General features: G+C 33.6%; 2 protein-coding genes and 1 long non-coding RNA gene across 3 annotated transcripts; 1 reads left to right on the top strand and 2 right to left on the bottom strand.

Annotated features, from left to right (window-relative positions):
- LOC109822684 lies at window positions 5,500-7,410 on the top strand. Its single transcript, XR_002242218.1, has 3 exons — window positions 5,500-5,659; window positions 5,930-6,044; window positions 6,944-7,410. It is a non-coding gene; the product is annotated as an uncharacterized LOC109822684 (long non-coding RNA).
- On the bottom strand, window positions 8,200-9,379 carry LOC109820633 (protein FAR1-RELATED SEQUENCE 5-like). The gene is made up of 3 exons (XM_020386809.1): window positions 8,720-9,379; window positions 8,572-8,636; window positions 8,200-8,466 (listed from the first exon to the last, which is right to left on the bottom strand). Exons 1-3 carry the CDS (start codon window positions 9,268-9,270, stop codon window positions 8,444-8,446), a joined length of 639 nt encoding a protein of 212 aa, XP_020242398.1. The 5' UTR covers window positions 9,271-9,379; the 3' UTR covers window positions 8,200-8,443.
- Window positions 9,386-11,554, bottom strand: LOC109821160 (protein FAR1-RELATED SEQUENCE 5-like). Its single transcript, XM_020387350.1, has 2 exons — window positions 11,537-11,554; window positions 9,386-10,865 (listed from the first exon to the last, which is right to left on the bottom strand). The coding sequence occupies exon 2, from the start codon at window positions 10,844-10,846 to the stop codon at window positions 9,386-9,388; it is 1,461 nt and encodes a 486-aa protein (XP_020242939.1). The 5' UTR covers window positions 10,847-10,865; window positions 11,537-11,554.

A 16,255-nucleotide genomic window follows, 5' to 3' on the forward strand; every position in this document is an offset into this window, starting at 1 on the left:
CATTGATATATCATAACAAGGTTATGTCTAAAGATAGGATGAATTTTCTGAAAGCATGCATGTTCATATGTAAGCCTCATGCTCTTTTAAGGCTAGTCAAAATAGCCGCCTGCCTGACAAAATGGGGGGATGTGGGTCTCCATGATAAGCTTGATACAATCTTAAGATGATGAGGGGGAAGGGCCCAGATCCATAAAAATATTCAATAAAATGAAAACTAACAAAGCACATCTCTACTATTATTATCTTGCATGGGATGTAAAGAAAATACAATATTAACTGATTAAGGACCGTTCCTAAAGTTTGATTGGGAATCTATCAGAAATTCAATTTTAATTTGGATGCATCACTTTACTATTATATTATGTTATTTCAAAAAGTATTAATTTTAGGAAAAAACCTTGGATTTTAGTGGTGTTGCAGATAATTCTTGAACAATTTTAATTCGAGAAGCCATGGACGGTGGATGTGTTGCAGATCGATAACCCTCATGAACACTTTTATTCCACTAATCCTCCTAAAATTTTCTACTCGGCTCTCCAAGGTAGCACCAGGAAGCTCAACATGTCAAATGCCAAGCCTCTAACGCCTCTAACAAAGAAGACAAAATACCTCCCTTCCAAAAAAATTACTATTTTTTTCTTTTTTTAATAATTTTTTGCTAAAAAGGCCTCACATTCTTAATTTTCAAACATCAATTTAAGTAATGATTAATTTGGTAACTAGAGTTTAATGCCTAAGAAATATTTTTATCATTTTGCAACATCATTACCACCTTCAGGGAGTTCGTTACAAAAAGTTTAAAACTTTAGGGAATTTTGTGAGACTGTACTTTAAAGCTCAAAAGTATTAAGTGGATTAAAAAGGTTTTGGAGAGGGTTATTTACAGCACCTCCTAAAGTCCAATATGGTTTTCTCAAATTAAAATGTTCAAGGGACTCATCTCCAATGCCCTCAAAGTTCAGGATGGGTCTCCTAAAATTAATCCTTTATTACAAAACCTGGAGAGGCTGTATCATTGGCATGAGATCGCAGGGACCCAAATATAACATCCATATGAAATAGGATAAATTACATAAAGAATTTATAAAAGGTTTTAGGATATTTATACCTGATTTCAGAAGTGATAGTTGATTTCTAAGAATTTAATTTTTGGTGCAAAAGAAGAAAAAAAAATTGTTTGCTCATAGAAGAATGTATAAGATCATTATATTGATTAAGAACTAATGATTATTGGTGCAAATTGAAGACATGAGAGGAAAATGTTACTTTGTAAACCTTTAGAGGATTTTAATTCTGTGGTTCCTTCAAACCATAGGGAGTTTTCTTTTAACCTTTAAAATGTGAAGACAATATTATGAATTGCACTTAGCATGGAATGTGCTTGATTGTAAAGGCTTTTTCTAATGCAAACGAATATTTTCTGTCCTTGATCGGTTTCGATGTAAGGGCCCATTAAGCTTCCATTGATTAACTTTATGATTAATTAAATAAGAATGTAATGAGCAATGTGCTTAGCTTCTTCCTTTTTAAAGAGTCCTTTGGGTCCCTTTTAAGTGATAAATTAACATGTTATAATCATAGATCATAGGTAGGGTTTTTCATTAGGGCTTTGGTGCTTGCATGTAGAAGTGCATGGTCCTCAGAAGACAGAATTTCTTGTAGAAATGATTTCACATAGAAAAAGTAGGGGAACCAAGGCTTACACCTACAACATCTAGAACTACTTAATAGGATCTCATCCTAAAATTTTATTTCTTTGATAGTTGTAATGATGAGGGAGACCACCTACTACAATTTTTACATGTCCATACTTTTGTTTTGGTTCTTGGAATATTGCCTCCTTCACTTGGAGCATTGCTCATCAACTTCTCTTTTGCTTTCACCATACTCTTTTTGGTGTGGGGATCGTCCATGAGGCTAGGCTGTGTCTTCACTCATTTTATTTAAGAGTTGATTGCCGATAAACCCCTTACAGTATAGCTATTTTCAACTTACTCCCATCCGATCGAGTTTTATTTCCGTGCATGGATGCACTCTGAGTGAATTTTCATGAATCTTTTACACTCAATGAGTCCATTTGTTAAAAAAACAAATTTCTCTCTTCTTTTTCCTTTTTTTTTGGGATAAAAGAGTCGGAATGTTCACTCTGGAACTCTATTAACAGCGAAAAAAATTATAAGGATAGTAAGTTCAAAACAACAATATGATATGAAATATAATAGTGATTAACCCAATATTTATTTATTATGTGTCGTTTGGTTTAATACAAGTACATGATTGCAACTAAGACATTTTGGATAACTAGGTTTTATAAATATGCAATGCACGTGGTTAAATACCATGATTAAGTATTTTTAGATTATTTTCTAACTAAAATTTGTTCCTCAGTTCCACTTTAATAGCTTATGCTCACTTTTGTCTCTAAACTTTAATATTGCGATTATTTATTTTCTTTGACGTTTGTTTAATTGGGCTACACCCAATTCAAAATTTCATGTTGATATTTGAATTGATAGAAAATAAATATAATTTGAAGCTAATTTAAAATTTATATTATTTTGACTGACATGATACCAAGCTTTACTTGAGAAAGTACAGTGTCGCAAATGTAAAAGAATATTAAAATAATATTATACAAGAAAGATGAATATTTAAAACCAATAAGTCAAAATGATTGGTTAAAAGTATACTAAAACGATATGAAAGAGAATATAAAGTTTGTTCCTAATCATTGATAGACTTCATTAGAAATTATAAATTAAAGATTAATGCTAACTCTAGTATACTTTCATATGATAAAAGCATTTGCACAAGCATATAAAAATACTGCAATAAGCTAATAAAACTCCCTTCTAAAGATTCCTAAATTCACTCAAAATATATAAACTATTCTATAAAATATTTAGAAAATATTATTTTTTATTCTTTCTATTTTATTTTTTTATTGAGCTAAAATCAATCCTTTCTCACCTTTATCTTTTTCACGGACAATTCTAGAGTAGTGTCTTCATCATCTACTCGATTGTGACATCAGGCTAGAGTTGTATTTTTTGTGTTGTTATCTTTCTTAGGCTCGTTAATCTTTTATCTTGTCATTTAACTTTACAAAGAAATTAAATGTATTTCTGATGTTCAACACAAACTTCTTAAAATACAGACTTTGATTTTTTTTATTTCAATGAGAATAAATATTAATCTCATATATATAAAATTCTTTTTGTTTCTAATTTATTACTTAAATATGATTAGGAGTTACCACTTTTTCTCTACAATGAATTCTTCCGATGTGTATCCAATAAAAATTTCTGTTACGTCAATAATATTACATTTGCTCATTTCCTGATATTTTTACAAAGAACTAAACTAAATACCTATATTTTTATTGCTAATTTGCCTTAGATTATAATGTTAATATTTAATTTATTTAGTATTTAAAGAGCAAAGTATGAAATTTATGAATGCTTACTAATTTTTCTTATATCTTTTATAGAGAATTCTCCTTTGTTTGGGATAAAGTTATTAAATTATTCTTTAATGTAACTCAGTTGGTGCTTCTTTAATAGACATGCCTTATGTTAATGCCAATTCAAATGGTTTATGGACGTTTTCTGAATTTTAGATTTATTTTCGTTACTTTCCCATTTGCAATGGAAATAGCTTGAAGGATATCTCTGAACATTCTAATAGTATCTCCATATGTAATTCATTATATTCTTTTACTCTATAAATATTATTAATATCAGAGATTAATATTTTTAAATTATAATCAATTAAGGCTAAGCTATTATATTATAGTCTTTTATCATTTTTATGGATTTGAACTGTTATCAATTAATGTTACTAATGTGTTTTGCTGCTCTAACTTATTGGTAAACTTTTATGCAGTTGCTTTAATTTACATGGTAATGATATTTTTAATCTAAAATATTTTTTAAATTTTTATTCCCTAATCGGATATTTTTAAGAAATCCTTATCACTTTTGTTTACCAGTATCAATTTAGACTATCTTTAGATGCTGAAAAGAGATAGTAAACCCTAAATTGAAAATTATATATATAAATGAAAGAATACCAAACAATTACACTTTTCTTTTCCAAGTTTTAAAATTTTAGCCATTTTTATGGTTTTGATATATATATATATATATATATATATAGTAATGAAGGAATACCTAACAACTACACTTTTCTTTGCCATGTTTTAAAATTTTAGCCTTTTTTTATGGTTTTAAACTTTGAGGGTGTGATTTGTAATTTTTAAAACTTTAGGAGAGTTTTTAAAAAATTACTTTTAAGTTTGTTAGTTGTAACTTCTATGTTTTATGTGTTAGTGGTAATTTTTAAATATCATGATATTTCTTACAACTCTGAAATTTTGAGGCTACTTTTTGCAATTGTTAAAACCGTAGTTTAATTTTTAAAAATTTTAAATTTTAGCAGTCTACTAATAGTATTTAGATTTGATGTGTACTAATTATAAATTTTAAAAAATTAGGGTTTTTTATGATTTTTAAATTTTAAAAGAGTTTTTTCTATAACTTTTGTAACTTTGAGATTAATTTCGATTAAATTTAAATTCTTAGGTGCATGAGGGTAATCTCTTTAATTCATCTTTTATTATTTGTAAATTTTAAAAATTTAAAAATTTTAGGTTTGTTTTTTATAATTTAAACTTTTGAGCGTGTTTCTATAATTTTTGGGACATTGAGGGTGTTAATTAAAAATTTTAAATTCTTGGGAGGCAACTATTAATTTCTTGATTTTATATTTGTTGTTTTAATGTTTGATATGTCAGAAATTTTTAGGTACGTTGTTGTAATCCCTTGAATTTATCTATATTGTTTGTAAATTTTAAAAATTTAGAATTTCAGGTGCTTGTTTGTAATTTAAACTTCTGAAGGTGTTTCTATAATTTTTGAGATATTGAGATATTAACCACAAATTTTAAATTCTTCGTAAATTGTTGTTAATTTTTTAATTTCATGTTTGTTTTAGACATCGAGATAGTTTTTATAATTTTAAACTTTTCAGGGTATTTTGTGTAATTTTATAACTTTTTTGGCTTTTTTACATTACTTTATTACTTTATATATTATAGTACGTTAGCTACGTATAATTTCTTTATCTTAACAAACTAATGTAAGATGTTTTATATATGTTATTAATATTATTTTTTTAAATTGTTAAGCTATAAATAGTTCACATAGGATTAGGATAGGATATAATTATAATTAGAATAGATTAAGATATAAATAAAATATTTAAAATAATGAAGGGTAATATTAACCATAGAAAGATTTTTTCAAAATCGTGTTTTTAAAGTGAGTATGATTTATAGTTGTTTGTTTCAAATAATTGTAAATAAAAGTTTAAAAATATTGCGCATTGCAATTGACGACTTACGCGAAATTTAATATAACTTGCAGTCACAACCATTTAATGCTCTACATGAAATTTACGTTGCGGCTTCTATTAAAGCTAACCTCCAATGCGACCTCCTCCTCCGCCATTAAGCCCCGTCACCACCAACTCTGGATCCGACCCCGACCTCAACCCAACGACCACTCCGCCACGACACGAGACCCAAACTCCGGATCCAACCCCAACCCCAACTCCAGCGACCACTCCGCAACGACAAGAGAGAGTCTTGAATCAGGTGCGTTTTCATTTCTTGATTGATTTAGGGATTTTTTTGATGTGGGTTGTTGATGTTTTAGGGCTTTTTGATTTCTTGCTTGATTTAGGGCTTTTTATTGATTATTGTTGGCTTTTTGATAAATTTTGTATATATGGGGCAGAGATGGATGTTATTGAGTGAGCGACATGTTATGAACTGTTTTTTTTGGATATATGAGGGAGAGATGGATTATTGTTGGCTGATCTTAAAACATATGAAGATCCTTTTTTTTCTTCACTTTGTATTTAGTTTTTCCCTCTCTCTCGCCGGCGTCGAAGACCCCATCAAAGACCCCCACCCTAGGACCGTCGGAGACCCCCCCACCCCGTCGAAGACGATCCCTCCCCCTCTCTCGCCGACGCAGGTAATAACCAACCCCTATTTTTTTCTTTACAATGCTGAAATTATTAAGCCAAGATCGTTACCTGTTTGATCAAATGCCACAGTCCTAAGGGTATTTTTTTATTTTAAATTGGGTGCTCAAATTATACAGCAAATGGATGTTGGGTGCTCAAATTATTAAGCCAGGATCGTTACCTATTTGATCAAATGCCACAAAGAAGTTTGGCAGCTAATTACATTCATTTGTTGTTGAAATTACATCTATCTGCTGTTGAAATTACATTCATTTGAGGAACACATTGCATATTACATTCTTTTAATTGTTATGTTGGGATGTTTCAGTACAACACTTGGAGCGTGTGAAGTGGTACGGTCCACACGTTCGCCATATTGTAGCTGATGTTAGATGTCAAAAAGTCTAAATCAAACAATTACTATATGCAAGTATTGTTTCTTATCCGAGAGAATCAGAGAAACAAAGTGAAGAGTGAGATTATACAACAATGTATCATTGACAGAATTTATCAGCGATCATGTATTACTTTTAAAGATTTTTAAGCTAATATTTACCTGAACATGAAGTGTGTTATACAGTGCATAAGCTTTCATGTTTTCAGATGTCTGCTTGTCATCAAAGCTGTGGAGAACTTTAGTTTCTTAGGTTGTGTAGTTGTAGAGAACTTTAAAGAGAGGTTATTTAAGTATAATATAAAGGTGCCAGAAGCTTGAATTTGCTTGGGTGTTGGATTTCAATTGTTATGTTGGTCATTTTGCTTGAATTTAGCTGTAGTTAGGTTTTAGTTACATGAATGCAGATTTGGTTGATAAATTTAGACCACAAATCAAATATACGTTTGCATTGTAGTTAGGTTCAAACTATTTCAATTTGCCCTACTGATCATGACTAAATTTGGTTTCAAGATAAAGTTGTATATTTTGGTACATGGAGTCATCTTCAAGCACTCGTCATAGATTGATGTGTCATTGTGGAAGGAGGGCTATACTCTCCAGATCTGGAACAACGACGAACCCTGGTCAATTTTTTTTGGGATGCGCTAATTGGAAAGTGAATAATTGTGGATTCTTCAAATGGGTGTTTGATGAAGAGGAGTTTGAAGGTTCAAAGGCAGGGCTTGTTCAAACGAAGCAGTCGAGCGTGATCCCGCAAGTTTCAAGTGCAGTGTCAATTGGAGAAGTTCGGGAAAAGAGAAAGATTGAAATTAATATTATGGAATTGTTGAAGCTTTTTGTATTTGTTCTTTTATTCGGTATTTTTCTTGGATTTGTATTTGGTATTTTTATTGGATTTGTGCTAAGTAGGGTGTAAGAATGTATTATTGGATGAGTAAGATTTGTATTTGATATGATAAATTTGGTCTTTTATTTTTTGCTTCTGCGACACCAACCAAATAAATCAGCGACTCCCAAATGTGTCAATTGACAGAATGATGTCATTTGCCGAGCATGGACTTATATTGCAATGATGTTAGCTCGTCACTTTTATTCTGTAGGGTGGAAGATTGTATTGTGTGAGAGCATTTGTGGCTTCCATAAACCTGGACACCTCAAACAACCATTTCAAAGATTTCGTACTGTCATCATATAAGAATGCTGAGCCAAAAAGTACCTCCTGATTGTGGTGATTCACACCAATGAATTGTATAAGCGGCCTGCCATAGCCAAACATTTTGTAACTTGTGTCCAAACAAATCGAATCGCCAAAGTAGGTAAAATCCATCACAGACTTTGCATCTGCCCAAAAAAAGTTGGTCATAGCATCATTTTCACCAACCTGCAAAGCATAAAAGAATGAAGGGTCTTTATCCTGCATTTTCTGTAGATATTCCAATGTAGCCCCTATATCTCCAATCTGGACATCTTTCATATGACCGATTTGAGGATAAATCTTAGTACCCTCAGCAACTACTAAATCAGTTTCCGGTTGGTCTGTTCCCTGAGAAGAGTTATCAGTGAAAGCCTGTGTAATAAATGTGTCATCTGCTTCAGCACTATCGGAAATTATCAATTCCTCTGATGCAGGACTTGCCAACTGATGATTATGTCGGGTAACAAACACCGATACATGATAGCAGCCACACCACCCCTTAAAAAAATGAATTCAAGTCTACTGAGAGTCACAGAATTAACAGATAAACAGATAAACATAACTGATCAACCTTTGAATGTCCAGTGCAGGCATATTCAGTCCAAATTCACAGAATTAACAGATAAACATAAAAAGAACAAAGTATGAACTTGGCTCCAAACAAAATATGACCATGAAATCCAAACAAAATATGACCATCAAAGTTCTCAAAGCTTAGTATCAGGCTCAAAGTTCTCAAAGCTTCACGCAAACTAAGTGAGAACTTGATCAAACTTCTTTCCGCCAATCTTCTTTCTGCCAACCTTGATCAAACTTCACGCAATAGTGAGAACTTCATCTGTATTGAAAAACATTAAAAAACTAAGTGCTTCATCACATTAAAAAATCATATTATATTAAAAAATGGTAATATACAAGTTATTCTGTATGTATTAACCATTACATTCCTCAAAGGAATCTTCTAAATCATCAGTGGCTTCATCAATATTATCTTGTTCCATTGAATCACTAAAAAAAGAGATGATAGCAAAACATATTAAATGATCATTGTACCAACTTAAAAAAGTTTAGAAAAATAAATGATACACTACCTTGACAACTTTAGAGGGCAATTTCTGCTATCATGATTTTGTCCTCGCTTTCCACACAATTTGCATTTCCTAGGTTTGCATTTGCGGATCTCACTCGAAGGCTTTAACCTCTTCCCTTTAGGCCTTCCTTTTGTTCTTGCTTGACTTGGTTCATGAACTATATCTTGAGAACACTCTGCATTCATATAATGTCCTTCCACATCTTGTCCAATTTCTTCATCATTGATGAGTTTCAAACGTTGCACCTTATTAATAGCATCCATCATCATTTCACGCATTAATTCATATGCATCATTAGAAGATAGCCCCTCTTCGACCATTTCATTAGCTAAGCAATTTAGTTCACTAAAACGAGAAGCAAAATTAATTGTGGCATTATCTCCAATAATATTACCATCTCTAAGAACAACCCTTTTTTTGACATTTCGGCACCATCTTCTTAGAATATATTGTTCCGGTAACTCACTATGATTGGTAAGTTTAAGATATGCCAAGATATGTCGGCATGGAATGCCCTTGAATTCAAACAAGAGACACGAACAACGGACCATTTTAGTTGTTTTGCAATATATTATATGTCTCAATCTTTCATCCTGACCACAAAAATTCAAATTGAAAGTACTTTCTCTTTTATTTTCTTTTACCAGCTCAATGTTATACATTAAGCTAGGTTGAAGCTCGTCTTGAAAAATATAAAAGATTTTTTTCGTGTATTGGCTTTTTCTCCACTGTGCAATGATCTTCTTTAAGCTCCCCCTCTCTTTGTCTCGCCAAGACCCTTTGAAAGATGATCACGAAATCATAAAGTGAATTTTTCCTTGATACATGCATTTTTAGCAATGCATTCATCCCTTCACTTCTTTGACTACTAGACATATCGGCCCAAAAGTGTTGTTTATGATAAACCGGAGCCCATTTTTCATGAATTTTATAGATATCATTTAGCCAATCATGCGTTTCCAATCCATTTTTCTTAAGAATTGAAACCCAATTCTCTTCAAAAGAGCTAGCAGTCTCGGAGTCCCAAATATTTTCTTTGAAAGGATTCATAAATTCCGTTCTACAAGCCCATTTACCCAACTTCTCCGGAACTTTGTCCAAGATATGCCAAATGCAAAACCGGTGCCGAATTTCTGGAAATACTATTTCAATTGCCTTGCATATGCCAAGACATTGATCAGTAATCATGCCCAAAGGAGGATGACCCATTGCTTCAATCCATTTGTTAAACAACCATACGAAAGACTTCGCCTCTTCGTTTGGAATCAAGCCACATCCTAAAAAAATACTTTGCCAATGGTGATTTATGCCTACAAACGGCACAAATACCAAGCCATATTGATTTGTGTTATGCGTGGCATCGAAGGAGACAACATCGCCAAAGTGTTGATAATTCATTCTAGCAATGCCATCCACCCAAAAACAATGAGTTAAGCGCTTCTCTTCATCAACGTCATAAACATAATAAAATGAAGGATTCTTCTTTTGTTCCGCCTTAAAATGATCCAACAGCATTTGTGCATCATGACCGCGCCTCTCTTCTCTCAAATCTCTTTCATAATTCCTCACATCGGTCTCAATACATCCAATTCTATGAAAACCTCCGCTAGAGTTTTCAAAGAAGGCCATTTGCTTGTTTGTTGGAATGTTCACCTCTCCAAACTGCTTTATCAATGTCTTCTTCGCACTTGTTACCTCACGGTTTCCCCTTAGAAAATGTGTTCTACTCGGTGAAGTAATTGTATGATTATGTTCTTCCACGAACTTGTAGACACTCCATATGCCAATGTTTTGGTCTAATTTCAAGCGAATCAAGGCCTTACAATTTGTTCTAATTGTACCACATCGTCGAATTTCCAACGATTTGCTCTTTAACACTCCTTCTTTTGAACAAACATAACTTTTGCCAATTAATTCTCTATCCTTCCCATAATTTGTTGTGCTATTACGAATATCAAAACCTCCAGCCTTTCCGTAATTTCTGTAGAATTTTTCAGCGTCTTCTAAATTGCCAAAAGTCATTCCTATTTTTGGTTTTAAGTGCTCATCAACAATTGGCACAACTAAGTTATCCAACTGAGAGATTTGTTCATCAACAACATGGGAGCAACCATCTTCAGTTTCCATTGGATTGATGTAAATAAGCCTAAAGAAACAAAAATACATTTATATTCAGGATTCTACAACATCAATATGCAAAATTTATATTTAGAAAAAAATACATTTATTGAGTCTATCAAATTTTCAGCCCCCATTTTCAATTGAAACAATGCAACAATGTAACATCTTATTTAAACAATGCAAACATAACACCCAACACCCATGGATAATTTCAACACCCAACACCCATGGATAATTTCAACACCCAACAATGCAACAATGTAAATTTATCAATCAAATTTGCATTCATGTCACTAAAACCCAACACCCAACTGCAGCTAAATTCAACACCCATGTATAATTTGAGCACCCAACACCAAACTACAACTAAATTCATGTCACTAAAATAATTTGAGCACCCAACACCCAACTGCAGCTAAATTCAACACCCATGTATAATCATCCCAGACCAGATTTCTTGTTCTTAAATTCTCAATGTGGAAGAATTTGCTTATGCTTAGGACTGTGGCATTTGATCAAACAGGTAACGATCTTAGGACTGTGGCATTTGATCAAACAGGTAACGATCTTGGCTTATAAATTCAACACCCATGTATAATCATCCCTAAACTTCTTTGTGGTATTTGATCAAACAGGTAACGATCTTGGCTTAATAATTTCAGCATTGTAAAGAAAAAAATAGGGGTTGGTTATTACCTGCGTCGGCGAGAGAGGGGGAGGGTCTGACGGTCCTGGGGTGGGGGGTCTGCGACGGACGGGGCGGGCCGCGCCGCGCCGCCGCTCTCGCGACTCGGGTGTGTCTTTGCGCGGTGTCTGCGACCGGCGACTGGGCGGGGGCCTTAATGGCGGACTGGTCGGCTGGCTTACAAGGGCGGAGGTTCGACGGGGTTTAATAGGCGGAGGTCGACGGCGGTCTTCGGAGGTTTGAAGCTTGGGGTGACGGAGGAGGAGAGAGGGAGAGGGAGGAGGCGGTCTTCGGAGGGTGAAGCTGGGAGTACAGCTGGGTGACGACGAGATCAATAAATGACCTGGGGACTTGTTAGCTTATCATCCTCCTACCATTCGTCTCGCATTCCGACAGTTTACGGAAGTTTTTTCGTTATTGCTGCCTGCGAAAATTCTCTTTTTCGCGATCCGAAATATTTCTCTATCATATACTATATATATAATATACTATATATACTATAGGAGAGGTTCTTAATAAAAACGCGTTCCGAGATACTTGTAAAAACCACATCCTAACCCTTCCAATCTATCTAATCCAATTCGCCCTACCATTTTCCAATGGTAGATAGAATTGTGAAATATAGACAAATTTAATACACATTCATTTAATGTGAAAAGGGTTAAAAATTGGAACTAATTCACTACATTTATCATGGTGGGTCCCGCTGCCCGGGCAAACCTCTCAATTGCCCTTCTCATTGGTGTTTGCTTCCATTTTCCCCATTTCTCTCTCTCACTTCCTGCCTCTCCTCGCTCCACACTCACTTCCATTTCTCTATCCAAGCTTTTGATCTTCCATCTTTCGCATGGAAGAACACAACAACAATTCATTAAAAATCATCGTAATCTATTCCAAGCTTCGCTGGGAGTGAGTCTGGATTCACTTCCATTGAATCTGGATTGATATGAAGGCCTCGATTCATCTGGAGTGGCAGGTCTTAGATTTCAGTTGAATTGAATTTCCAGACTTCAGTGAGACTGAAACTCCGCTTAATCAAACACGCATAGCAACATCTCAAAAATAAAAAAAAACAAAAAGAATAATAACTCTATGGTAAAAAATCCAAGCTAATAAATCCTGTAAACCATTATAAATTTCACATTTCTACAGGCAAAAAGTTCCCACGATTTTTTTATTTTTGTGTAAAAAACAAACACTCTCGACATAACTGAATCTTGTGATTCACTGCAGGCTGAATCCTAGATTGTCCCACTCATGCGTTTATTTTCTGTCGAAAATTACAGCACATGCATTTATTTCTTCAACAATTTTTCATAAAAACCATCACTAACCCATCCAAGCTTCTTTCGTGGAGTTGAATCTGGATCACCTCCATCTGAATCTGGGGATTCACTCATTGAATCTTGGATTATATTCGACAGAATAAGAAAACTCCTATTGGTAAAACAACCATAGCTTATAAGAATTTTTAACCACTCAAAGAAGAATACGAAACTTATGTGGGTGTAGAGAGAAAAAACAAGCTAGGTAAAACATTTTCCAAACTCATTCGGAAAAGATCTCTATCTATCTCTTTACTCCCGAGTCTAAAACAAACTGTACGATTTTCTATGCGCCCAGGTAAAACAATCATCACGCCTCTTATCGCCCTCATCTGTGAATACTCGAGACTCCTTCAGCGATTCACTCATTGCATTGCAGTGAATAGATTCACTTATCAGGCGTTCGTCCCTTCGTCTTATCAACTGGTTTTTCTTCAAAAAAACAAAAACTTGCTTCACGCACTAAAGGTGAAATATTTCACCTTCCTACCATGGTCCGCCTACAACAACAAAGCTTAACGATACCTTTCAAGCTGTTTAAAACTAAAACTTTTAGAGCCGAGAAAATCAAACAGAATTTTTAGTAAACTTACTTACAAGCCGGTGCAAAATAACTTAACACGCCCACTGAATCATGAACGAACGAAGGGTATTGAAGATACGACCGCTGAGACGAATGCCGTCAGCAATAAATTATTCATAAACCATGAAGACGACAACGTCGCTGTTCGGCGAAGATAGCACGAGACGTAGTTGCCGGTTCATGTGATCTTGTGGTGGAGTCAGCGAGAGAGAGAGGTTGAAGGAGACGAAGGGTTTGAAGAGAAGAGAATGTTTGAACGTGCAGAGATCCTCGAGACGTGCTTAGATTGTCTTAGAGACGAGAGAAGAGAAGTTTGCATGGGCGGAAATGGGATGACACTCGAGACTACGCAGAAAGCATTAATTACCTCTCTTATTAGTGGGTGTTTATTCTTATCCTAATGTACCCTTGATGCTTGTCAGCTTTAATCCTCAGCCATTGGCACTGCAATCTAGCGAATCCATATGGACTGAGGATTGCTTTTTAGGTTCTTCTGGCATAGTATGAGGGTTTTTATTTTGACACCTTCTTCTATATTATTATTTATACTATAGTTATATACCTTATACTCATATCTTATTATACGCCCGGGAGCGTCCACCCCGCCCTACTCCAGCGCCCGGCGGCGCTATATAGTACTTATTATCCTATATATATATACTATATCTACTAATATACTAGTATACTCATATATATATTTATATACCTATATATATACATTATATTTATAGTAGAGACGGAGCGTAGAAAACTTTATGTCAATTTAAGTGTTACCATCCACCAAAGTTTACTACTCCATTTGATTGGAAAAGTCTGCTTTATTGATGCCACGTATCTCCTATGTATCATCAATTGATGATAGAAACTTTGGTGGATGGTCCACTTAAGTGATATAAGTTTCTCTCTCTCTCTCTCTCTCTCGTCTCTCTAGTTATATATATATATATATATATACTATATATTATACCTATATATATATTATCTATATATATATATAAAGAAATATGAGTATGTTTTGGTACAAAGCACAAATTTCTCTTGCTCTTGCTGCTTTGGTTAGTGAGGCTGGATCGGCCAATCAACATCCACTCATTCAATAATGGGGACTGGGACACATTCACATATGGTGAGAGTGCCATGCTTGGATACTGCAACCATTTGAGATGAGTGCGCCAGGTGATATATATCATCTCACTACCAAACACAAATCATTTTTCGTGCTTTGGGTACCAAACATACCTATTTTTTTTCTCTCTCTATATATTATATAGAGCGAGAGTGAAGACGCTGGCGTTACGTTTGAACTTAAGGTTGAATGTCGATCAAACTTTCTGCATCTCATTTATTAATTAGTAAAAAAAAAAGAATTTATTCATGCCGAAGGGATCCCTAGGCAATATGAGTGCGCCCTAAAAAGTTTGGTGGATGTAGATTTTTGCCTATCCACTTTAAGTTGACACAGAGAATTGCGTATCCAGTTAGTATATTATATCTTATATGTAATATTATATAGTATACATATAGATTATATATAGATACTATATATTATGACGTATCCTATAGTATAGTTGTATTATATATATATATATACTAGTATATATATACCTATATACTATATTATATTAGTATATAAAACGTGGAGTACATGATATGGCTATATGTACACATCACACACAGCACACACACATATGATACTACTGATATATACTATACGGTATTATAATATATATATATATACGTAAGGTATAGTATTATAATAGACTACGTATATGATAGTATATATATATTATAATAGGTATAGTAACTCATACTATAGTAGGCGTATATCATGATATCATACTATATAGTATATTATGATATCTACTATTGATATATATATCTCACTCTATTATAAGTATATACTAACTATGATACCTACCTATACCGGTATATTATATCTATCTATCCTTACTCCTACCTATTACTACTACTATACTTAATACTTCAGACAATAATCTTTGGAATCCCTGTTTCATTCTCAATCTAAATTTTCTATTTAATACTTATACACTATAGATATATCATATAACATGAATAATTTTTAAAAATTTTAAATTTGGGGCGAACATGTTCTCAATAGTATTTGAAAAATCAAATTCTTTAGCGCCGCTCAGACTAAATTATTACCTTTGATATCGCATACAATATTGCTATTAATATTCATGAATAGTTTATACAAGATTACCATACAGTATTTGAGTTCGATATTTCAAAAACATAGGTATATGTAATTATTAACAGTCCGCATTGATCGAATTTCGATAATTTTAAACATAATTGACAAATTACAACACCTTTAGTATTCGATTCGATCGATCGTTTACCACCCCTAGAACAACAAGTTTATCCAACAAGAACAGCAAGAGATGAGTATTGACCAAACGATCCCTAGTTAGAAAGAAAACGGAAACGACGCATAATAAACGCAATACCTATAACATTATATAAAACTAAATGAAAGAACTTGGTGGACGGTTTCCTTAAACGATCTTTTCGCGATCGAACGATGTTATTTTGATTGCCAGTGTGTAAGTGCAGACAGATTGGCACAAAAACGCATTTAACCCAGTTTGGATCACGTTTTGGAAGCTGGCCGGCTTGCATACATTTTGTTTATAGTTTATAGTTGGTTTTACGAGCACTACGAAGGGAGCACGTTATTAAAACACTCCGATACTAATCATATCCACCCAAAAAATTAGACTTTCGAGGAGTTAACTGGTAGAAGAGGGATACAACCCGAATAATATGCAGTATATAATTGTATTAGGCAGACCAACAAT

This window comes from Asparagus officinalis, chromosome 8 (genome assembly GCF_001876935.1).
Source record: "Asparagus officinalis chromosome 8, Aspof.V1, whole genome shotgun sequence".
Classification (NCBI taxonomy): domain Eukaryota; kingdom Viridiplantae; phylum Streptophyta; class Magnoliopsida; order Asparagales; family Asparagaceae; genus Asparagus; species Asparagus officinalis.

Bases quoted from the DNA above. Each gene is read 5' to 3' on its own strand.
- LOC109820633 (XM_020386809.1), bottom strand. From the start codon at position 9,270: ATGGTCCGTTGTTCGTGTCTCTTGTTTGAATTCAAGGGCATTCCATGC. The intron at 8,637-8,719 runs GTAGTGTATCAT...CTCTTTTTTTAG, and splicing joins TGCCCTCTAAAGTTGTCAAG to TGATTCAATGGAACAAGATA. The intron at 8,467-8,571 runs GTAATGGTTAAT...TTTTCAATACAG, and splicing joins AGAAGATTCCTTTGAGGAAT to ATGAAGTTCTCACTATTGCG.
- LOC109821160 (XM_020387350.1), bottom strand. From the start codon at position 10,846: ATGGAAACTGAAGATGGTTGCTCCCATGTTGTTGATGAACAAATCTCT.